Raw genomic sequence first — 25,946 nt, forward strand, 5'->3', positions numbered from 1 at the left:
CACTACTGTGATTACTACCTCTGAGAGCGCCACTGCAGAGATTACCACTGCTGTGATTACAACTACTGTGATTATGAACTCTGAGATTACCAATGCTGATATTACCACTCTTTTGATCACTACCTCTGAGATTACCCCTGCAGGGGTTACCACTACTGAAGTTACCACCACTCTGATTACTACCTGCAAGATTACCAGTGCAGGGGTTACCTCTGATGAGATTACCACCATTGAAATGATCACTGCAGGGATTACCACTGCTGAGATTACCACTACTGGGATTACTACCTCTGAGATTACCGCTGCAGGGGTTACTACTGCTGAGATTACCACTGATTTGATTACTACTACTGAGATTACCACTACTGATATTACCACTACTGTGATTACTACCTATGAGATTACCAGTGCGGGGATTACCTCTGCTGAGATTACCACCATTGAAATTATTACTGCAGGGATTATCACTGCTGAGATTACTACTATTGTGAATACCATCTCTGACATTACCACTGCAAGGAATACCAGTGCAGACATTATCACTACCGTGATTACCACTACTGTGATTACTTTCTCTGAGATTACCACTGCAGGAATTACCCGTGCTCAGATTGCCACTACTGTGATTACTATCTCTGAGATTACCACTGCAGGAATTACCCCTGCCCATATTACCACTACTGTGATTACTATCTCTGAGATTACCACTGCAGGGATTACCACTGCTGAATTACCACTATTGTGATTACTACCTCTGAGAGCGCCACTGCAGGGATTACCACTGCTGTGATTACCATTACTGTGATTACAAACTCTGAGATTACCAATGCTGATATTACCACTCCTTTATTCACTACCTCTGAGATTACCCCTGCAGGGGTTACCACTACTGAAGTTACCACCACTGTGATTACTACCTGCGAGATTACCTCTGATAAAATTACCACCATTGAAACTATCACTGCAGGGATTACCACTGCTAAAATCACCACTACTGGGATTACTATTTATGAGATTACGACTGCAGGGATTACCATTACTGATATTACCATTGATGAGATAACTAGCACTTAGATTACCACTACTGATATTAGCGCTACTGTGATTACTACCTCTGAGATTTGCAGTGCAGGAATTACATCTGCTGAGATTACCACCATTGAAATTATTACTGCAGGGGTTACTACTGCTGAGATTACCACTGATTTGATTACTACTACTGAGATTACCACTACTGATATTACCACTACTGTGATTACTACTTCTGAGATTAGCAGTGCACGGATTACCTCTGCTGAGATTACCACCATTGAAATTATTACTGCAGGGATTATCACTGCTGAGATTACTACTATTGTGAATACCATCTCTGACATTACCACTGCAAGGAATACCAGTGCGGAGATTATCACTTCCGTGATTACCACTACTGTGATTACAATCTCTGAGATTACCACTACAGGAATTACCCCGCTCAGATTACCACTACTGTGATTACTATCTCTGAGATTACCACTGCAGAGATTACCACTGCTGAATTACCACTACTGTGATTACTACCTCTGAGAGCGCCACTGCAGGGATTACCACTGCTGTGATTACAACTACTGTGATTATGAACTCTGAGATTACCAATGCTGATATTACCACTCTTTTGATCACTACCTCTGAGATTACCCCTGCAGGGGTTACCACTACTGAAGTTACCACCACTCTGATTACTACCTGCAAGATTACCAGTGCAGGGGTTACCTCTGATGAGATTACCACCATTGAAATGATCACTGCAGGGATTACCACTGCTGAGATTACCACTACTGGGATTACTACCTCTGAGATTACCGCTGCAGGGGTTACTACTGCTGAGATTACCACTGATTTGATTACTACTACTGAGATTACCACTACTGATATTACCACTACTGTGATTACTACTTCTGAGATTAGCAGTGCACGGATTACCTCTGCTGAGATTACCACCATTGAAATTATTACTGCAGGGATTATCACTGCTGAGATTACTACTATTGTGAATACCATCTCTGACATTACCACTGCAAGGAATACCAGTGCGGAGATTATCACTTCCGTGATTACCACTACTGTGATTACAATCTCTGAGATTACCACTACAGGAATTACCCCGCTCAGATTACCACTACTGTGATTACTATCTCTGAGATTACCACTGCAGATATTACAACTGCTGAATTACCACTACTGTGATTACTACCTCTGAGAGAGCCACTGCAGGGATTACCACTGCTGTGATTACAACTACTGTGATTATGAACTCTGAGATTACCAATGCTGATATTACCACTCTTTTAATCACTACCTCTGAGATTACCCCTGCAGGGGTTACCACTACTGAAGTTACCACCACTCTGATTACTACCTGCAAGATTACCAGTGCAGGGGTTACCTCTGATGAGATTACCACCATTGAAATGATCACTGCAGGGATTACCACTGCTGAGATTACCACTACTGGGATTACTACCTCTGAGATTACCGCTGCAGGGGTTACTACTGCTGAGATTACCACTGATTTGATTACTACTACTGAGATTACCACTACTGATATTACCACTACTGTGATTACTACCTATGAGATTACCAGTGCGGGGATTACCTCTGCTGAGATTACCACCATTGAAATTATTACTGCAGGGATTATCACTGCTGAGATTACTACTATTGTGAATACCATCTCTGACATTACCACTGCAAGGAATACCAGTGCAGACATTATCACTACCGTGATTACCACTACTGTGATTACTTTCTCTGAGATTACCACTGCAGGAATTACCCGTGCTCAGATTGCCACTACTGTGATTACTATCTCTGAGATTACCACTGCAGGAATTACCCCTGCCCATATTACCACTACTGTGATTACTATCTCTGAGATTACCACTGCAGGGATTACCACTGCTGAATTACCACTATTGTGATTACTACCTCTGAGAGCGCCACTGCAGGGATTACCACTGCTGTGATTACCATTACTGTGATTACAAACTCTGAGATTACCAATGCTGATATTACCACTCCTTTATTCACTACCTCTGAGATTACCCCTGCAGGGGTTACCACTACTGAAGTTACCACCACTGTGATTACTACCTGTGAGATTACCAGTGCAGGGATTACCTCTGATAAAATGACCACCATTGAAACTATCACTGCAGGGATTACCACTGCTAAAATCACCACTACTGGGATTACTATTTATGAGATTACGACTGCAGGGATTACCATTACTGATATTACCATTGATGAGATAACTAGCACTTAGATTACCACTACTGATATTAGCGCTACTGTGATTACTACCTCTGAGATTAGCAGTGCAGGAATTACATCTGCTGAGATTACCACCATTGAAATTATTACTGCAGGGATTATCACTGCTGAGATTTCTACTATTGTGAATACCATCTCTGACATTACCACTGCAAGGAATACCAGTGCAGAGATTATCACTACTGTGATTACCACTACTGTGATTACTATCTCTGAGATTACCACTGCAGGAATTACCCCGCTCAGATTACCACCACTGTGATTACTATCTCTGAGATTACCACTGCAGGGATTACCACTGCTGAATTACCACTATTGTGATTACTACCTCTGGGAGCGCCACTGCAGGGATTACCACTGTTGTGATTACCATTACTGTGATTACGAACTCTGAGATTACCAATGCTGATATCACCACTCCTTTATTCACTACCTCTGAGATTACCCCTGCAGGGGTTATCACTACTGAAGTTACCACCACTGTGATTACTACCTGTGAGATTACCAGTGCAGGGATTACCTCTGATGAGATTACCACCATTGAAACTATCACTGCAGAGATTACCACTGCTAAAATCACCACTACTGGGATTACTATTTATGAGATTACGACTGCAGGGATTACCATTACTGATATTACCATTGATGAGATAACTAGCACTGAGATTACCACTACTGATATTAGCGCTACTGTGATTACTAACTCTGAGATTAGTAGTGCAGGGATTACATCTGCTGAGATTACCACCATTGAAATTATTACAGCAGGGATTATCACTGCTGAGATTACTACTGTTGTGAATACCATCTCTGATATTACCACTGCAAGGAATACTAGTGCGGAGATTATCACTACCATGATTACCACTACTGTGATTACTTTCTCTGAGATTACCACTGCAGGAATTACCCCTGCTCAGATTGCCACTACTGTGATTACTAACTCTGAGATTACCGCTGCAGGGGTTACTACTGCTGAGATTACCACTGATTTGTTTACTACTACTGAGATTACCACTACTGATATTACCACTACTGTGATTACTACTTCTGAGATTAGCAGTGCACGGAATACCTCTGCTGAGATTACCACCATGGAAATGATTACTGCAGGGATTATCACTGCTGAGATTACTACTATTGTGAATACCATCTCTGACATTACCACTGCAAGGAATACCAGTGTGGAGATTATCACTACTGTGATTACCACTACTGTGATTACTATCTCTGAGATTACCACTGCAGGAATTACCCCGCTCAGATTACCACCACTGTGATTACTATCTCTGAGATTACCACTGCAGGGATTACCACTGCTGAATTACCACTATTGTGATTACTACCTCTGGGAGCGCCACTGCAGGGATTACCACTGTTGTGATTACCATTACTGTGATTACGAACTCTGAGATTACCAATGCTGATATCACCACTCCTTTATTCACTACCGCTGAGATTACCCCTGCAGGGGTTATCACTACTGAAGTTACCACCACTGTGATTACTACCTGTGAGATTACCAGTGCAGGGATTACCTCTGATGAGATTACCACCATTGAAACTATCACTGCAGAGATTACCACTGCTTAAATCACCACTACTGGGATTACTATTTATGAGATTACGACTGCAGGGATTACCATTACTGATATTACCATTGATGAGATAACTAGCACTGAGATTACCACTACTGAAATTAGCGCTACTGTGATTACTAACTCTGAGATTAGTAGTGCAGGGATTACATCTGCTGAGATTACCACCATTGAAATTATTACAGCAGGGATTATCACTGCTGAGATTACTACTGTTGTGAATACCATCTCTGATATTACCACTGCAAGGAATACTAGTGCGGAGATTATCACTACCATGATTACCACTACTGTGATTACTTTCTCTGAGATTACCACTGCAGGAATTACCCCTGCTCAGATTGCCACTACTGTGATTACTAACTCTGAGATTACCGCTGCAGGGGTTACTACTGCTGAGATTACCACTGATTTGTTTACTACTACTGAGATTACCACTACTGATATTACCACTACTGTGATTACTACTTCTGAGATTAGCAGTGCACGGAATACCTCTGCTGAGATTACCACCATGGAAATTATTACTGCAGGGATTATCACTGCTGAGATTACTACTATTGTGAATACCATCTCTGACATTACCACTGCAAGGAATACCAGTGTGGAGATTATCACTTCCGTGATTACCACTACTGTGATTACTATCTCTGAGATTACCACTGCAGGAATTACCCCTGCCCATATTACCACTACTGTGATTACTATATCTGAGATTACCACTGCAGGGATTACCCCTGCTGAATTATCACTACTGTGATTATTGCCTCTGAGAGCACCACTGCAGGGATTACCACTGCAGTGATTACAACTACTGTGATTACAAACTCTGAGATTACCAATGCTGATATTACCATTCCTTTGATCACTACCTCTGAGATTACCCCTGCAGGGGTTACCACTACTGAAGTTACCACCACTGTGATTACTACCTGCAAGATTACCAGTACAGGGATTACCTCTGATGAGATTACCACCATTGAAATTATCACTGCAGGGATTACCACTGTTGAGATTGCCAATACTGGGATTACTACCTCTGAGATTACCGCTGCAGGGGTTACTACTGCTGAAATTACCACTGATTTGATTACTACTACTGAGATTATCACTACTGATATTACCACTACTGTGATTACTACCTCTGAGATTAGCAGTGCAGGGATTACCTCTGCTGAGATTACCACCATTGAAATTATTACTGCAGAGATTATCACTGCTGAGATTACTACAATTGTGAATACCATCTCTGACATTACCACTGCAAGGAATACCAGTGCGGAGATTATCACTTCCATGATTAGCACTACTGTGATTACTATCTCTGAGATTACCACTACTGATATTACCACTACTGTGATTACTACCTCTGAGATTACCAGTGCGGGGATTACCTCATCTGAGATTACCACCATTTAAATTATTACTGCAGGGATTATCACTGCTGAGATTACTACTATTGTGAATACCATCTCTGACATTACCACTGCAATACCAGTGCAGAGATTATCACTACCGTGATTACCACTACTGTGATTACTTTCTCTGAGATTACCACTGCAGGAATTACCCCTGCTCAGATTGCCACTACTGTGATTACTATCTCTGAGATTACCACTGCAGGAATTACCCGTGTCCATATTACCACTACTGTGATTACTATCTCTGAGAATACCACTGCAGGGATTACCTCTTCTGAGATTACCACCATTGAAATTATTACTGCAGGGATTATCCACTGCTGAATTACCACTATTGTGATTACTACCTCTGAGAGCGCCACTGCAGGGATTACCACTGCTGTGATTACCATTACTGTGATTACGAACTCTGAGATTACCAATGCTGATATTACCACTCCTTTATTCACTACCTCTGAGATTACCCCTGCAGGGGTTACCACTACTGAAGTTACCACCCCTGTGATTACTACCTGCGAGATTACCAGTGCAGGGATTACCTCTGATGAGATTACCACCATTGAAACTATCACTGCAGGGATTACCACTGCTAAAATCACCACTACTGGGATTACTATTTATGAGATTACGACTGCAGGGATTACCATTACTGATATTACCACTGATGAGATAACTAGCACTGAGATTAGCACTACTGATATTAGCGCTACTGTGATTACTACCTCTGAGATTAGCCATGCAGGGATTACATCTGATGAGATTACCACCATTGAAATTATTTCTGCAGGGATTATCACTGCTGAGATTACTACTATTGTGAATACCATCTCTGACATTACCACTGCAAGGAATACCAGTGCAGAGATTGTCACTACCATGATTACCACTACTGTGATTACTATCTCTGAAATTACCACTGCAGGGATTACCACTGCTGAATTACCACTATTGTGATTACTACTTCTGAGAGCGCCACTGCAGGGATTACCACTGCTGTGATTACCATTACTGTGATTACGAACTCTGAGATTACCAATGCTGATATTACCACTCCTTTATTCAATACCTCTGAGATTACCCCTGCAGGGGTTACCACTACTGAAGTTACCACCACTGTGATTACTACCTGCAAGATTACCAGTGCAGGGATAACCTCGGATGAGATTACCACCATTGAAACTATCACTGCAGGGATTACCACTGCTAAAATCACCACTACTGGGATTACTATTTATGAGATTACGACTGCAGGGATTACCATTACTGATATTACCATTGATGAGATAACTAGCACTGAGATTACCACTACTGATATTAGCGCTACTGTGATAACTACCTCTGAGATTAGCAGTGCAGGGATTACATCTGCTGAGATTACCACCATTGAAATTATTACTGCAGGGATTATCACTTCTGAGATTACTACTATTGTGAATACCATCTCTGACATTACCACTGCAAGGAATACTAGTGCGGAGATTATCACTACCATGATTACCACTACTGTGATTACTTTCTCTGAGATTACCACTGCAGGAATTACCCCTGCTCAGATTGCCACTACTGTGATTACTAACTCTGAGTTTACCACTGCAGGGGTCACCACTGCTAATTTACCACTATTGTGATTACTATCTAAGAGAGTGCCACTGCAGAGATTACCACTGCTGAAATACCACTACTGTGATTACGACCTCTGAGAGCACCACTGCAGTGATTACCACTGCAGAGACTACCACTACTGTGATTACAAACTCTGAGATTACCAATGCTGATGTTACCACTCCTTTGATCACTACCCCTGAGATTACCCCTGCAGGGGTTAGCACTACTGAAGTTACCACCACTCTGATTACTACCTGCAAGATTACCAGTGCAGGGATTACCTCTGATGAGATTACAACCATTAAAATTATCACTGCAGGGATTACCACTGTTGAGATTGCCAATACTGGGATTACTACCTCTGAGATTACCGCTGCAGGGGTTACTACTGCTGAAATTACCACTGATTTGATTACTACTACTGAGATTACCACTACTGATATTACCACTACTGTGATTACTACCTCTGAGATTACCAGTGCAGGGATTACCTCTGCTGAGATTACCACCATTGAAATTATTACTGCAGAGATGATCACTGCTGAGATTACTACAATTGTGAATACCATCTCTGACATTACCACTGCAAGGAATACCAGTGCGGAGATTATCACTACCGTGATTACCACTACTGTGATTACTATCTCTGAGATTACCACTGCAGGAATTACCCCTGCTCAGATTAACACTACTGTCATTACTATCTCTGAGATTACCACTGCAGGGATCGCCACTGCTGAATTACCACTACTGTGATTACTACCTCTGAGAGCGCCACTGCAGGGATTACCACTGCTGTGATTACCACTACTGTGATTACGAACTCTGAGATTACCAATTCTGATATTACTACTCCTTTAATCACTACCTCTGAAATTAGCCCTGCAGGGGTTACCACTACTGAAGTTACCACCACTGTGATTGCTACCTGTGAGATTACCAGTGCAGGGATTACTTCTGATGAGATGACCACTATTGAAACTATCACTGCAGGAATTACCACTGCTGAAATCACCACTACTGGGATTACAAATACTGATATTACTACTACTGTGATTACTACCTGAAATTACCACTGCAGAGATTGCCACTGCTGAGATTACCACTACTGTGATTACCACTACTCTAATTACTACCTCTGAGATTACCACTGCAAGGATTACCACTGCTGAGGTTACCAATACTGTGATTACCACTACTGTGATTACTAGCTCTGAGATTACTATTGCAGGAATTACCCCTGCTGAGATTGCCACTAATGTGATTACCACCACTGTGATTACTATTTCTGAGATTACTACTGCCAGAATTACCACTGCTGAATTACCACTATTGTGATTACTATCTCTGAGAATACTACTGCAGGGATTACCACTGCTGAGATTACATCTGCTGTGATTGCTACCTCTGAGGTTACCCCTGCAGGGTTACCACTGCTGAGGTTACCACTACTGTGATTACTACCTCTGAGATTACCAGTTCAGGAATTACCTCTGCTGAGATTACCACCATTGAATTGATCACTGCTGGGATTACAACTACTGAGATTACCACTTCTGGGATTAATCCCTCTGAGATTACCACTGCAAGGATTACCACTGCTGGGATTACCACTGGTATGATTACTACCACTGAGATTACCACTACTGATATTACTGCTACTGTGATGACTACCTCTGAGATTACCACTGCAGGGATTACCACTGCTGAGATTACCACTACTGTGATTACCACTACTGTGATTACTAGCTCTGATATTACCAGTGCAGGGATTACCACTGCTGAATTACCACTATTGTGATTACTACCTCTGGAGGTGTGTGGGTAAGTTTCTGTTGGGGTGGTGACTGCAGGTATGGTCAATGTGCTTTATGTAGGTGTGTCTGTGGTTGTGGTGTCTGAGGGTGTGGTGACTGTGGTGAATATTTTAGGGTTTGCTGGGATGGTGTCTGTGGGTATGATAGGTGTAGTGTCTGAATCAGTGACTGATGATGCATAGTGTCTATAGGTGTGCCAGATGTTGTGTGTGTGATTTTAGGGGTGTGGGGTGTCAGGGGAAAGCGTGACTGTTGCTGTGTCTGCATGTGGATGTTGTTTGTGTGCATGCCGGTGGTGTATCTTGTGGTGCTAATGTTTGTGTGCACGAGCCCTGTCTGATGATGTGGATACATGCAAGTCTGTCTGTGAGCTTTGGGTTGGTTGGGGTAGGGGATTTCTGACTCAGAAAAGGTAGGTGGAGGGGGCGGAAGACAAGGTATGACTGGCTGCATCAGTGTGGAGGTCAGAGGCAGAAATTATCTCTGTAGGCCGTGAGATTGCACCATGAATGCCATCCAGGGTTGCATTGCTTTGCTGGATTTGGCCTGTCAGTCCCTGGATGTCATTCATGGTGTCCATCTGACCCACAGAGATCAACCTCAGGAGGTCAATAGCCTCCTCACTGAGGGCAGCAGGGCTATCAGGGGCTGGGGCAGAGGTGCCTGTGGCAAAGGAGACTCCCACCTTCTTTGGTGAGCGGGCACAGCTAACTGGGTGGGGAGCAACAGGGAGGGCTGTAATAGAATGGAGGGTGGCAGACAAAGATGGTGGTGGGGTGGTCCCTAATGTGTCCGCCACTACTTGGAAGTGGCCAATGCATGAGGAATCCAATGATGTAGAGCCAGATCCGGGCTCTCCCGTGGCACTCCCCTCACCCTCTGGGCCCCTTGCTGTCGGTGGTCTCATGAACTGATGTCCCATAGTCAGATGCTTCCCCACTTCACTCAGCCCCGTCTTCTTCACCTACCAGTGCTGATGCTGCCAAATGAAGAGAAGAAAGATCATAACATGTACATGATGTCTCATCAATCACAACTCTGAGAGAAAAAATATACTACCATGTACAGTGGCCCACCGTATAAAGTGACAGCAAAGTGCCAGCAGCCTGTGCCAATACAGAACCATGCATGCCATCTGGAATCACAAAGGTAACCCATGAGCTAATCTTGGTCTCAGATAACTACAACAGCATGGATAAAGTGTAGCTCCCACACTATCCATAACCCAACTAGATGGCCACTCCACATCAAACTTGAGCCACATGCAGCCTACCACATGGAACAAGTAGCCAACAATTAGATACCATTGTAAGGTACCCTACGAATAACCCTCACACAGGCCTATGCACACATCTAACTTGCACCAATATGATATCTCTCCAATATGTGATGGTCATAAGGAAAGTCAGACAACACTGCTTCAAACATGCCACACCTGGATTAGGTGGCATAGAAACATCCATGTCACAATGGACACCATACAAAAAAGTACAGCTCCACAAGTCACACCTTTCAAAAATGAGTCAAGGAGGTAGTAGCAAGGCCACCCAATGAAGTCAGGTCTCAAGCTTCATGGAGAAAGGTCTCCAGAGTGCACACCTGAATGGCCCTGTTAGGCCCAGGATATCCCCCACCAATGTCTCACACCCTTTTCCATGTTTACTTCTGAGGTTTGGTGTAGTAGACAACTGTTTCATGCAAGAAGGAGGGGCACAGACCTTGCAATCACTATCAGGAGGAATCCAAATTGTTGTATAATGAGAATCAACATCACTACCTAAATATCAGAAATGACAAGCATGACATCTATCTGTGGATGAATCCCTGACCCCAAACATGTCTTGCAAACATTACTGTAAGTCACTCCATGATGCATCCATACAGTCAGGGCAAAATTCACAAGCAAAACAGGTGCTGTGGACCTACAACCATCATGCCACACCTAGGGTACAAATCATCATCAAGTGGATCAACACCCTGCCCCTACCTGTCATGTCCATCCTATCTACTGCAGTTACACATGCCTTATGACATACTATGAGGCATGAATGTTTCTGTCTGACTACATATGATGGAGACACAGTCCTATCTGGGGCGTCACGTAACTGGACAACCATTGCAGATGTATCATAACAACAACAGGACACCGTGAACATACATGTAAGAGTTTTTCAACATCATCCCATATGCATAGCTAGAACATGCAATACATCTACTGCATAAATGTACCCTAGAGGGGCAGGAGCACAATCAGACACATTGGCACAAGGTATTTTCACTACACTGATGACACATCACCCATGAAAATGCACATTCCCCACTTACCAAAGAAAGTAGTGTGCTACAACTGCCAAAATGTTACCATGTAAGTCATGTCACATGTATGATGGACACCCATGCATCACAGACTGATGTGTGGCACCAGCAACCAATATACAATGGAGAAAACGTGCACCTGGTTTGAAGATGTCAACCTGCACATACCCACAGACACTTGGCAAAGCACAGTGACTCACATCCTACTTACTTGTGTACTGTAACATTTGTCAGGAGTGATTTGTTGGTGAAACTAACAACCACCAGGGCAGCTAAAATAGGACATCTGAACACTAAACACAGTCATATCTGCTTCATGCTGGGCATTTTATCTGAGAGTTCACAGTAGTATAGACCTAGGTTCCAGCTCCAAAAGGATGAGCACACCATTTGAAAGCACATGTCCCGTCTACACCAATTTCCCCCAGAAGATATGTGACACATGACACATGCTATATTGTCAGGAGGAGGAGTCTGTTCCTCACTCAATCACCCGATAAAGGTTCAATTATGATTTTTCTATGTACTCACCCCCTTGTGGCTGGATAGGTCACCACCAAAATATGGCCTATTAGGGGGTTATGGTCAGATGAACATCCCGACCTCGTTGGGAGGACATACCCAGCTGGGCCGCAGTGGTCTTCCAGGGCCAGAATCTCAGGTCCTTCCATCTCTTACGTCAGTGGGTGCTCTGCTGGCTGTGGATCCCCAAGGTCCGTGCTTTCTTGGCAATGGCTCTCCCAATCCCCTTCTTCTGATGGGCATTGATCTGCATGGATGCACATGACAAGACATAATACTATGTCTACAAGTCCCATACAAAATGGCTGAGTCACACACATAACGTACATCAAGTTGATGACATCCTGTCCTGACCATCCTACCCACCTGAAGCACATAGCATGCATTGGACTCAGGGACATGACTGCAAATATTCCCCACTAGGGTGCACAATACGCACTCCCCAGCTCAGGCCTTCACTGACCAGGTAGAAAAGCAGTGATTTTGATGGGGCATGTGCTAATCACATGACATTGACCAAGAACACGATAGAACACATCTCACAAAGTGGCAGTTGACAGGTAAAACACCCTGCAAACCATGTATAAGAACCTCTACTACCTCTAAATGTCACCGGCTGCATACATTCCTGACATGCCACAGCAAGCCTATATACAGACCCATTGTTCTTGGACCACATTGAAGCGAGTGACATGTTGAGCACACAAAGATGGAAGCCTGTCCATGTGTGGACATGTGCAGATACAGATGCAGGCACCTGCTAGTTTTGGTGGTGGTAGTCTGTGTATCACATCAACATTAAAGTATACACATCCACACATGTGTGTTCACAAAACCTATAGTACTGAAAGAAAAACCTGGACCTGCATTGTACACGTTCTGCTTCATAACCATAACCAGAGAGTCCAATATCATGCCACATCACTCAACAGCACACTGCCTATATATGTGCAATGTCCAAAATAATATGCACCTCCACTGGACATATTAGAGCTGGATGAAAGAGACAAAAGGGCAGTGGGATCAAGGGATCTGTCAAGACTATGTGACACACGCTATCAACGATGATATGAGCACATTTGTCACAGCTTATGACTCTGCCACCAATGCAGTTCCCATAGTTATCGGTGGACATGGCCTCAAGAAGCTGCATATTGGCAGTGAGGCGTGATTGGCACCATTGCATGCTGTCCAGGGATGCAGGGAGTGGGCATAATGTCACACTTGTAGTAGAAAAGGGACTCAATACCAGCCCAGATGTCCAGTAATGAAATGAGTGACAATACACACACTCCCCTTCTCTGCAGGCTAAGCAGACATACCTACACAATACACCATGTCCAAAAACATCACATGCATCACAGTACACAATATAGCCTACAGCCAATTTACATTGGCTGCCCATGTGCGGAGCTGAGGGGCGCAGTGGGTCATTACCTGGCTTCAGAACAACAGTCCAACAAAACCAGATGTGGCAAGAGAACACTGTGCAAACACAAGATCTCAAATTGTGGCCAACCATCACTTACAACATGCATTTAACCCTCCTGCTGTCATACAACCACACGCGACTACACATTACAGACATCTTGTGGCAAGGTTACACTGGGGATGGCTATCATAACACTTCACCTAGCCATGTGCATCAAACTCAAGTTGGTTCAGGCAACACTCAATGCACACTCACCACATTGTCTCAGGACTACAAATATGTCACTTGACATATATGTATGCACATTGACTCAACCATAAATGCACGGTGACAGCACCTACAGGGCTTTGTAGACACATTCATGCAAACTGGTCGAAAGCCTGGGATCACTAAAGATAATATAAGTAGAGGTACAGAGAAAAGTATGTACATAGCACACTCACCTGCTCCTCTGGTGCACCACAGAGCTGTCCATATACGACCTTCTCCACCAGCTTCTCCAGCTATGCGGTGAGAAGGCAGGGGCCCTATCACCTCTAGGATGTGGCGTGATTGATCCCAGAGGCAGTACACAGCAGCTCAGGTCGTGGAGGTCTTGCTGCCAGCAGTGTCAGGAATCAAGTGAGATACTCAGTCGAAAATGGTGGTCATGTCTGCCATGTATGAGATCATCACTTTTTGTAGACACTGCCATTGGCCCAAGACTGCCTCAGGCAGCAATGTTATCCTATGGCAGTGTCCGCCGTGGCAGCATCCACCTTCTGCTATGACGACTTCCGCCTGCAATCGCAAGCAGTTCCTTACGTCCAGTAGAGTAGGTCAGGCAGCCACCATTTTATAGGCATACAATGCAATTGCACAATATATTTTGATGTGTCACAAGTATAATAATTATGTTCTTGTGAATATTGAGTGGTGGACTTGTCGTCTCATGTAAGTTAATCATTTCCATTCTAATGTACGTATGCGGTACTGCAGATGTGACAACATTATCGGGGTACAGCCACCACCCTCTCCAACACATGTAATCCAGGATTTGGGGAATTGATTCACAGGAAGGTCATGGAGTAATTTGGATATGAGGTTGCTCACCAGAAAGATGTTTTATACACATATGAGGATAAGCAAGGCATTAACGTTTCACAAATGTGCACGTTTTATCCCTGATGTGTGTTGTGTATCATGTTTACAGTGACTCACATGACATGACACATTTCATACCTAACATGTATTATGTAAATTTCTAGGGACACATTGAGCGATTGCCTTTTTTTCTTTTTGGCCTCATAGTTACCCTAGGAGGAGAAGGATCAGACACCCTCCTGTGTACCATCCACTAGCAGACTTGCAGACCATAGAGAACAGATATCATACAGATCAACTGCCTAGATAGACAGACAATCCAAGGCCTCTGTAGTCAGTGGGAACCAGATCTGATGCCAGCCATATGTCATCCAAATAGCATACCACCCATAGTACAAGTCATGTCAGTGTTGCACTTCCTGGCCACAGGATCTTTCCAAAACCCAGTGGCCCTATCTGCTTAGATGTCTCAGCCTATGTTCAGTTTGGTGTTGAAGGATATTCTCTCATCAATGTTGAAACACCTGGACAGCTACATTCGTTTTCTTCAGTGTGAGGATCTTGCCCATGTGAAAGCAGAGTTCTATGGTTTGGCACACTTACCACATGTTGTAGGGCATATTGTTGGTACCCATAAAGGCCTGATTCCACTGCTGGCAATGAACAAGTATTTTTGAACAGGAAGAACTTTCATTCCATCAATGTCAAAGTAGTGTGTTTGGTGGACCTCTACATTTCTCAAGTCTGTGCCTGGTACCCAGGATCAGTCCATAAAGCCTCCATCATGCAGAACAGCGCAATTACCCATCTGATGACACAACTGTACCCAGAGAGGGCATGGCTGGTTGGTAAGTAACATATGGCATGTGTGTTTGTATGCTATGTCTGCTGCTAGTGAGACATTGCTCTGGACTGATGGTTGCACGCATGTTGCATTTCCTTACAGGGGATTCTCCATACCCAAACCGTCCGTGTTTGCTGACACCAGTGAGGAATCCAACTACACCAAGGTAAGTCTGCTTCAACGAGGCACATGGAAGAACATGGCATGTCGTGGAGCGGGATTTTGGGCTCCTGAATGCAAGATTCCACAGCATAGACAAATAAGGTGGAACCCTCCTCTTTTCACCCGCAAAAGTTTGCAAGATCATTGTGGCCTGCTGCATGCTCCACAACCTTGCCCTAGGAAGAAACATCCCATACATCCCTGATGAGGGGGAGCTGGAAGTGCTACTGGGTGAGTCTCCTGAAATGCCAATCAAGGATGACAGTGATGAGGATGAAGGTAGGGGTGTCTGAGGCAGGTCCTTCCACTGGCAGGGCCTCCCTTCCACTGGCTGTCACAGAGGTCAAAGGGGCAGATATGACTAGGCCAATGTAAGGGGTCTGGTGTTGCTCTCAATCCCTGCTGAGGGTGGTGTTCATGTCCCTCAGCACCCCTGTTAGGGAGGCCAAGGTGGCATTGTGTGCCTCCCAATGTTGCAATATTTCATGATGGTAATTCACCTGCAGCTGCTTGATCTCCCTGAGGTGGTTGAGTACCTGCCCCATCATGGATTGGGATCACCATCACCCAAAACTTGGGTGATGGTGTCCTGGCCAGACCCATCCCCAGCAGCCTCATGCCGCTGGCCCATACCATCCCTCCTGCACACCCAATCCCCATGTGCCTGCACCCTTGGCACAGTTTGGCCCCTACCACTGGGCCCAGGTCCATCACTGTCAGAGGTGTCTAGATGTAACTCAGGTACCTGGACTTGGGGGGGCACAAGATAGTTGATTCTGTCCTCTGGACACAGGTTTGGGGACGGCTGGTTGCCTGAAATGTTGATGCTGCAGAACTGAGAGGAGTTGATGCATTTGGGGTGAGGCTGACCAGTGTCGTCTGACGAGGTTCCTCAGGTGGGCCAGTGGTGTCCTCAACGTCCATGCATCAGGAGTGGTATGCTCACTGAGGGCATTATCCAAGGGGAGATCAGTGTCTGTGTACCCAGTGGCAGGTAGACCTGCTGAAGTGGGATACAGAATGCTACAGGTTGTATTGTGACTTGTACCTCTAACAGTGTACACTGACATTTGATTAGGGCCATGTACACATTGACTTTGCATTTTTCATTCATGTGAGAGACACACCTAATATCAGCTGTATAGACCTGACATTTGGGGAACTGACCAATTCTATTTCAAGTCGCCCTTGTCTTGATACAGGATGCCTGAGTATCTCAGCACTTGGATGTCTGTTCATGGACTCCTACCTTTCGAGCAGTGCAGTCAAACAGTGGCTGTGCATGATGTGACTTAGGCCATTGCAAGACCTAATAGACAGTAATGCGGGCAGACCTGGATGCTTGTTGTTGTATATGTTAGCTGTCATCATGTGGTTGATATACTGTGAATATGTGTTCTGCCACAAACATTTAGATGATGCATCTTAGTACTTTTGAGTTGCCCTACATTCATTGGGCACATAGGTTGGGCTGTCTTTCCTGTCCACATTATTTTCATCTTGGTTTATCTGCTCAAGATGGATCTTGTTGATTAGGCACACCACAGAGTGTACATTGATCTGTATGTTGTTGCCTTCCAGGTAGGTAACCTACATTTGTGAATTAACTGACAGCAGCACAATGTCATTGTGGGCAGTGCCTGGTTATTGGAATTAGAGATACTGTTCCTCCTGAGATTTACAGTCATGTTACACCAAGTACTATACACAGCATACATGAGTCATCCTCTCAGGTAAGTAGACATTCATAGCGAGTTGATGTAGGACAGATGCACAGTGAGCATGTGTTTTGCATTGAGTAGACAGTGCCTTCTGACCTTGGCATTGCTGTCTTTACCAGTCCTACCCACACCCTATACAGTGGATATCCCCATAGGTGAGTACATGGCAAAAGCTGAGTAGATGGAGAATGATTCTAGTAACAGAGAATACCGTATTGGCTGTGTGGAGTAACATTACCAGTGCCTTCTGACCTTGGCATTGCTGTTTTTGCCTGTCCTACCCACACCCTATACAGTTGATATCACCGAAGGTGAGTACATGGCGAAGGCTGAGTAGAGGGAGAATGGTCCTAATAGCAGAGAACCCAGTATTGGCTAGGTGGAGTGACATTACCAGTGCCTTCTGACCTTGGCATTGCTGTCTTTGTCTGTCCTATCCAGACCCTATACAGTTGTTATCCCTGTAGGTGAGTACAGCTATTCATTTTGTACGGACAATTTTATTGATGTGACTTACCCGACTTGACTCCCCCAGGTATTCCTGTCAAGCCCTCAGAATGCAGAATGGCCAAGACCTTCTCCATCCATGATGTGAAGTGTGGGAGAGGAGATGGGTGACCACCACCAATCTTGTGGACTGCCAGCTGGTGCCTAGCAGACATGGAACATACCTTCCCCCAGAGTCGTTTCACCTCTTCCTGATGTCATCCCTTGTGCACGAGTAGGTGCTTACAGAACTCACTCTGTCGACTATCCTTTGCCACATTTCCATTTTCCTAGTGAAAGTGGTCTGCTGGACTCTAAATATATGTTGCTCTACTCATGATTTCATCCACCATGACTCTTAACTCGTCATCTATGATACGGGGATGCTTTTGTGGTGACATGGTGGTGGTAAAGAAGTGATGAAGAAAATAAATTGTAGGTGCTGTGTGATGCAGAGGTGACGGGAGTAAATAGTGTGATAGGGTGCAAATATGTGTGTTGGGGGTGTTGTGAGGATGTGTAATATGTGCTTTGTGAGAGATGGCGGGGTGCCTAGTATATTGTTTGATTTGCTCTGATGTTGCTCTAGCTTCTGTGTTTGGCGTGGAAGAAGCAAAGGATTGTGGTGTGCAGAGTGGTGTGTTTTATAGTGTGGTTGGTAGGTGTGTCTAGTCTGTGAATGTGTGTCAGCTGTATTTATTCCAAATCTATCTAATGTGGAGTGGTGGTTTACTGTGTGAACCGCCGCGGTTCGCACCGCCATTGGAAGACTGCCAAGGAAAGACTACCATGGCAAATTTCGACTTCTAATAGGTTCCTTAGTTGATTGATGGGACTGCTGTGCTGGTGATCAGATCGCTTCGACAGGCTGTATGACCGCCAACATGGCGGTCTTTTGGCAGTTTAACTAGCGGCGGTCTTGCACCCAGACCACCAAACTCGTAATGAGGCCCCCAGTGTTTCACATAGCTTAAATTTACACAAAAGGTGACAGTAAGCCATACTCACTGCCACCAGTAAAAAAGTGCGGTTACAATAAAGGTTCACAAAACACAAGACATCCACTTATTCATATGCTACACCTAGAAAGGGGGCAGTAGTCCTCTGTCTACTATAAGGGCATGATTACTGCTCCTCTCTAGGTCACATGACTGGTTTTGGACCTTGACTTGTCAAAGACAGACCCTGGCCTCTGAGCACATGCAAGATTAGCATGATGCCAGGGGCAAAAATAAACATCATGATAGTTTCACATGCAGTCGAGCACTCAGGGAAACATACTTCCCTACCATGACAGGACCATTACTGTCCGAACAAGCATCCATTATGATTCCTACCATTTCTTTCCTAGTCCACCCTGTTTTGTTTTTGTCCTATTTGTCTTTCTTTCTTTTTTAGTTATGTTTGTTAAAAACTAGGGTAGTACTTTAATATTATTAAACCCGTCACACATTGTAATCGGCATAGGCAAGTACGTTTTGATACGTAATTGAATGTTTCATTGTAATATATGAAATTGGATGTGTATATGTGGCAACGTTTTTTAGTATCTTGCTCACATATTTTGGATACTCTAGTTATTGGTTGCATGGCAAAGATGCTTATGTGACCAAAGGATAGTAGGTTGGATTTTGTTCTACCGTTTTTGTTTTTCGAGTGTATTATTCGGAAACAAATGTTGGACTTCTAATGGTGGACTGGTTATGTCAGAGGACCGCTAATGAGCACATGTTGGTGAAATACTTGAAAGTGACGGTTAAAAGCTGGTCAGAAATGTTTGTGTACTGCGGTACAAGAAACGCCCAGGACGCTAGTTTTGTGTTTCACAGGCGGTTTCTGCAGATATGACCCTTTGAGTTTAAACAATTTCATTTAGCACAGTTGGAATTGAAAGTTAGTGTACTGTTACCTCTGACTATGGCCTACGTTTAGCAACCACTTGTGCTGGGAAATGCAATTTTCATTGTTTGTCAGGTAATGTTTGTATGTGGTTTATTGAGCGGCCCGCGCACGGAGATATGCAACAAGATGGTGCTTAATGATGTTTTTTTTTCATTTTTTGAGTCCTGAAAAGGCTATAGCCAGCAGTAATTTTAAGAATCAGAATGAGTAAAAAAGTGAATGAGAAATACCGCATTGAAAAATTAAAATTATCTCAATGGTGGACTCGTTAAGTAGAGTCGATCTCATATACAAAAGGTAATAGTGGGTTAAATACAAAACAAGAAATAGTTTATTTAGAATTTCCGCTGGAAAACATTCCATAGAGGATAAGGAATGTGCTCCAATCGAAAGACAATCCTTGATATTCGGAGCTGTGCCACATTGTATTAAACAGATGTGCCTAATTTGGCGAAAACGTGATTGCAGTGACATATTAAGGACTGGGTTCTCGGATGCCGTTTTGTCTGAATTTTTTTCTGAGGTCAATTATAAAGCATTATGGTGTACCCTTATTGTTGGGGCTACGCACTTTCTTTGTGGAACTAGTAATTGTTCTTGGAGTGATTGATTTGCCCACAGATTCCTATAATGGGTATACACAATAGATAAAGTAAAACCTTTTACAGCCTTAATATTTCTTGTATATCGTGCTTCTTCTCACTCTAACTAGACTTCAGTCTTTAAAGAAATCAGTTCAAGCGTTACGTGTCATGGCTGTGGCATGGCCATCTATTTCTACTCATATTGTGTCTGAGGTCATGATGCAGACAGTTTTGGCTGACTAGGACATGTCATGTTAAAATACTGTAAAGAGTATATACACATATAAATTCCAGAGAGAATGCGTTTTTTGTCCGGCCCCACCAGCCTGTGTCTGCAAGTAGTTTTCCTGGTTTGTCATAATTGAAAAGGATGGCCTTCAACTTTTGGCATTTCATGGAAAGTTAAACTTTCCTATTGCTGTTCCCATTAGACTGGTGAATCCCAGAAAAAGGTGTACACAAATTGTTTCCTGTCCTTGCTGGCTCTTCCATCTTCAATCCCATTATGGTTTACACCCCTCTCACTCATTTCCTGACTCTTCATCTCTACAACCTGCTCCCATCATCTTTTTGCAGCACATCTTGCTCGTTGTAATACTCTCCCATCTCCATCTCCCTGACACCCTCGATTCCTACTGATGAGAAGAGCAGAGACGGCTGGTATATTGGGTACTATAAGCAGGACTGCCCAGCCCATAAAGTAGTTAATATGCCAGCAGCATCTGCTCTTCTCTAGTAAGGTCTGTCCACGCGGCGGCTTCTGATACTTACTACCCAGCGGTCAGGGTGCAGGTCCTTGATTAATCTGAACACTCAAGACAGGGAGAGGTAAGGTCCCACAGAAGGGTATACTTATTGGTGGGCCAGCCATTTCAAAGGTGTGGGTTAATGTACCAATCCTGTCAAACATTTAAGCATATCAACTGTTGGACTTTTTGCCTTACGCAGGGTCATCCCCAGTCTTTTTGCCTCCTTCCTCCTGGTTTTTCTGACCTCTCGCTGTTGGCTCTAGGACTCTGAGCACTTTATCACTGCTGACCAGTGCTAAAGTGCAGGTGCTCGCCCATCTAAAGTTGGTATGATTGGCTTATACCTAATTGGCATATTTAATTTACCTATAAGTCCCTTGTACAGTAGTATCTCTATACCCAGGGCCTGTAAATTAAATACTACTAGTGGGCCTGCAGCACTGCTTGCGCCACCCACTGAAGTAGACTTTCAAACCTGTTTCAGGCCTGCTAGCGCACGGCCTGTGTGCGCAGTTTTCTGCCACAGGGACCTGGCATCTAAACTTACTTGCCAGGCCCAGAACGCCCCTTTTACTACATGTAAGTCACCCCTAAGGTACGCCGTAGCTAGCCCTATGGGCAGGGTGCCATGTATGTAGAAAGGCAGGACATGTGCCATATTGCATGGCCTGTCCTAGTAGTGACAAACAGCCTAACTTGGTGTCTCACTGCTGTGAGTGCTGCCTTCTCATAGGATTGCATTAGAAATGCCCTGCCTTATGTGTAAGCGGTATTGTCTGATTTATGAGGGGTAGCGTAGGCGTGTTTGGTATGGTTGTGATGGTGATAATAAATGCTGCTTACTGGTGTGGGTGTATTTTTTATTACTATCACAGAAATGCCACTTCTAGAAAGTGCGCATTTATCTGTGCTTATGACTCTGGTGTTTTGCAACTTGACTCCAATCCACGTCTGGGCAGAGTGACAGTTGGGGCTTTGTGCATACTTTTCAGACAGCCTGTACACAGGGAGGGTGGAGGTGTCACAGAGGTGCATCTGCATACTGAATAGTCTTCCTGGGCTGAGAGAAGGGAGAGGCGGGGCCCACCTGTATTTGTAAAGACTGCGCCCTGGCCTCACACAATAGGGTCGTTAACCTCCCACTGATGTTTGGAGCCTGTGCTGAAAGGAGAGAGGGGGCACTCCCAGAACCAGTTGTAACTGGCTGGAACCTCCTCTCCCCACCATTGTAAAACACTGTAAGAACTGACTATAAGTACAGGGGAATTTTCCCCACAATTTGGAGACTCTTGGAATCATCTTGGAACTGGACACCAAAGGCTGAAAGGACTCACCAGGAACCGCCATGGACTACTGCTGCTGTGCTGACCTGTGACCTGCCTGGTCACTGTGAAGGACTTGCCACTTGCTGCCTTTCCCTTGTGCTGGCCTGTAGCTGGGCCCTCCACCTGAGGACCTTGTCTTAAGATTCTGCTCCCCAGGGGCAGGGTGCTGTGGCCCCTGACCCCTGCATCTATTTCTTCACAAGGGGTGCTTTTCCGGGGTTGCGGCTGCGTAGCGCTGATTGCAGCGAACTTATGGAGCCTTGGAAGCTCGTAGGCTCCTTGCTGCATTGTGCCCCTTTAAATAAGATCACCGCAGCGGCCCGGGAAGCTGGAAGAACACTCGCGCACCGCATCGGGTGCAGGCGAGTGTCTGCTCGGGCTCCAGGAGGGGTCTGATCTTCTTGTGGCTTCACGGCAGGACCAGGGGAAGGCGCGGGGAGTGCCCCCTTCCTCCTGTCCTCTGCGTTAGGAGCAGGACGCTCCTTTTCTGCTGTTAGGTAAAACAGGCATTATTGTGGGCCCCACCCCTTGGTGGAAGGGCCAGTGGAGGCCCGGGGGGGCCCACAGAGATTGCAAGCTCCCGGGAGGGGCCTGTCATTAAACCGGAGGGGCTGCGTGGTGCCCTCCTCCTGCCCTAAGTTGTTTTTGCTGGCTTTGGCCCCCCTCGTGACGGCCGGTTGAGGCTCTGGGGGGCCCCCAGTAATCACGGTCCCCAGAGGGGCCTGTCTATAAAAGAGAGGAGGTGCATGTCGCCCTCCTCTGACCCCAGAGTATAAGGGAGGCCCCCGTTTTGCGCATAGGAGTGCCGGGGGCCCCATTGTTCGCCTTCTAGGCACTGGAGGTGCCTTCATCCAACCAGGTACTGTTTAAAGGACCAATATAGTTGCAATCCAAAGTTCTTTCTACAGACTTTTGTTTGATTCATATATTACCTACATGCATTTGATGTTTTTACATATGTGTATGCAAATGTTCCTTTTATAGACATGCTTGCTAATATGTTTTTCTAACTTGCCATATGTTTTCTAATGTTCCTACTATGGGCATTTTATGGTATTCATATGACAAGTGCTGTGATGTAATACGTGTTTTCCTGACTACTGCTTATGTTGCAGAATACTGAGTAACCTGTGTGTTATGTGTGACTACTGCTAGTTTGCAGAGTAACTAATGTGTAACGTTCTGACAACTGCTAAGGTAGAAGGATAGTACTGATATGTGATGTTTGGTCTGATAATTGCCTTGTGTATAATACAGTATATTTTCATATAATCTGGTGTTGTGTTTCCTTTGTGGTGGGGATAGTGCGTCACATGTGTTGTGTGTGTTGTGCAAACGCTTTACACATTGCCTCTGTGTTAAGCCTGACTGCTCGTGCCAAGCTACCAAGGGGGTGAGCAGGGGTTATCTTGGACGTGTAACTCCCTTGCCCTGACTAGAGTGGGTAAGTTCTGCCTGGCTGAGGTGCATACCCTAGCCAACCAGAAACCCCATTTCTAACATCAACCAAGATAGACATTAAATTAGTTTACTTTCTAACCCTCTTTGCTCCCTCTTCCAGATATATGCCCTGATTGTATCAACCAGTCTCTACAGTGAGCTTGATAGCTCACACTCACAGATTTAGAACATGTCTGTCCCACTAGGTCACTATGAATTTATCTGATGCTTCAATGTATACGGCTATTTGTTGTAGGTCTAATTGGAAAGTTCTGCTTGCTCCCTAATCTAATTTAGGGGATGTGTAAACTGCATGGCTACCCAAATGTTTCCCAGTGTTGAACCAAATCAGCAGATCATAAAGGTCAGCTCGGCTATGAGCTGCACAAAGACTAATTATTGAATGAATAGCCAAGACTTAAGAGCATTCCTGAAGGCAAGTTCAAATTCCAGCTGTTGCAATTCAAGTGGCAGGGAGTTCCAAAGTCTGGGTGCTAGATATTTGGAAAAGCCGCCCATCTGGATCTACGTATTCCGGGAGTGGTTGCAAGAAAGGAGTTTGCAGATCTTAGGGATCTGGCCAGGTTACACGGTTTATTGAGAGCACAAAGATTTTGAGGTCCCTTCCTGTGCAAGGCCCTGTGGGTACTGCATATACATTTAAACGATCCCTGTTGCTCTATGGGTACCCAGTGTAGGTTGGCTAAGGCCCTCATTGTTGCCCTGCTTGTGGACAGGTGCCTTGGTATTTTGAGGAGACGAGCTAAAGTGGTTTGAATGTTCTGTAGCCTTTTCTTAACATAGTGTGGGGATCCTAGATACATAGACTTCCCATAGTCCACCCAGAAGATGATCAGGGCCCGAATGATGAGTTTTTGTGATACAGGGGGCAGGAGATCCTACACTTTCCTTCAAACTCTGACAATTCAAAAATACTTCGGGCCAGTTTGTTGGCCTGTGTTTCCATTGTAAGCATATCATCTTGCCAGATGCCCAGACATTTTATTTTGTTTTTCGGGCTTGGAGTGGCCGCAAGAAATTCCGGCTAAGGGATTAACTCCCTCTTGGCTTTGATGCTTCCTAGCAGCATGATCTCTGCCTTGTTCCCATTAAGTTTGAGGGAGTAGTTGGCCCGCCAATTGGCGACCACCTTGAGGTTAGGGACAAGTTGTTTGCAGTTAGAGCCTTGTTCCGGAGCAATAGATACAACTAGTTGTGTATCATTTGCATATGATTTTATAGTCAGCATGAAAGACTGGACCAGCTCTGCAAAAGGGCACATGTAAAGGTTAAAAAGAGTGAGAACTAATAGAGCCCTGTGGAACTCTGCATTTCAGGGATAACATGGCTGAAAGACATGTTTGTTCCAGTACCTGGAAGGTTCTGCCTCCAAGGAAGGACACAAGCCTATTTAGCACTTAGTCACCTTTCCCTACCTGAGCAACCCTTTTGATGAGTGTTGCGTAGTTCACCATGTCAAAGGCCATGCTTAGATCCCAGAGAATGATGGCAGCTCAAATCAAATCATGATTTATAGAGCGCAACTACTCACCAGAAAGGGTCTCAAGGTGCTGAGGAGCTTTGTCCTCTGTGCTTCAGTTAAAGACCCAGGTTTTAAGGTCCTTCC

At 44.6% G+C, this 25,946-nt stretch overlaps 2 protein-coding genes across 2 annotated transcripts; both read left to right on the top strand.

Moving 5' to 3' along the window:
- Positions 1–2,288: 2,288 nt before the first annotated feature.
- LOC138301703 (mucin-22-like) lies at positions 2,289–4,592 on the top strand. The gene is made up of 2 exons (XM_069242220.1): positions 2,289–2,817; positions 3,766–4,592. The coding sequence occupies exons 1-2, from the start codon at positions 2,289–2,291 to the stop codon at positions 4,590–4,592; spliced, it is 1,356 nt and encodes a 451-aa protein (XP_069098321.1).
- Positions 4,593–5,187: 595 nt separating this feature from the next.
- On the top strand, positions 5,188–8,692 carry LOC138301705 (mucin-22-like). Its single transcript, XM_069242221.1, has 3 exons — positions 5,188–5,532; positions 5,685–6,291; positions 8,151–8,692. The coding sequence occupies exons 1-3, from the start codon at positions 5,188–5,190 to the stop codon at positions 8,690–8,692; spliced, it is 1,494 nt and encodes a 497-aa protein (XP_069098322.1).
- Positions 8,693–25,946: the final 17,254 nt, after the last annotated feature.

Source organism: Pleurodeles waltl, chromosome 6 (assembly GCF_031143425.1).
Source record: "Pleurodeles waltl isolate 20211129_DDA chromosome 6, aPleWal1.hap1.20221129, whole genome shotgun sequence".
Lineage (NCBI taxonomy): Eukaryota > Metazoa > Chordata > Amphibia > Caudata > Salamandridae > Pleurodeles > Pleurodeles waltl.

Excerpts from the sequence above, each read along its gene's own strand:
- LOC138301703 (XM_069242220.1), top strand. The coding sequence starts at position 2,289 with ATGAACTCTGAGATTACCAATGCTGATATTACCACTCTTTTAATCACT. Across the intron at positions 2,818-3,765 it reads TACCACTGCAGGAATTACCC|GGGTTATCACTACTGAAGTT; the intron begins GTGCTCAGATTG and ends TTACCCCTGCAG.
- LOC138301705 (XM_069242221.1), top strand. The coding sequence starts at position 5,188 with ATGATTACCACTACTGTGATTACTTTCTCTGAGATTACCACTGCAGGA. Across the intron at positions 5,533-5,684 it reads GTGTGGAGATTATCACTTCC|AGCACCACTGCAGGGATTAC; the intron begins GTGATTACCACT and ends ATTGCCTCTGAG. Across the intron at positions 6,292-8,150 it reads TACTACCTCTGAGATTACCA|GGGTTAGCACTACTGAAGTT; the intron begins GTGCGGGGATTA and ends TTACCCCTGCAG.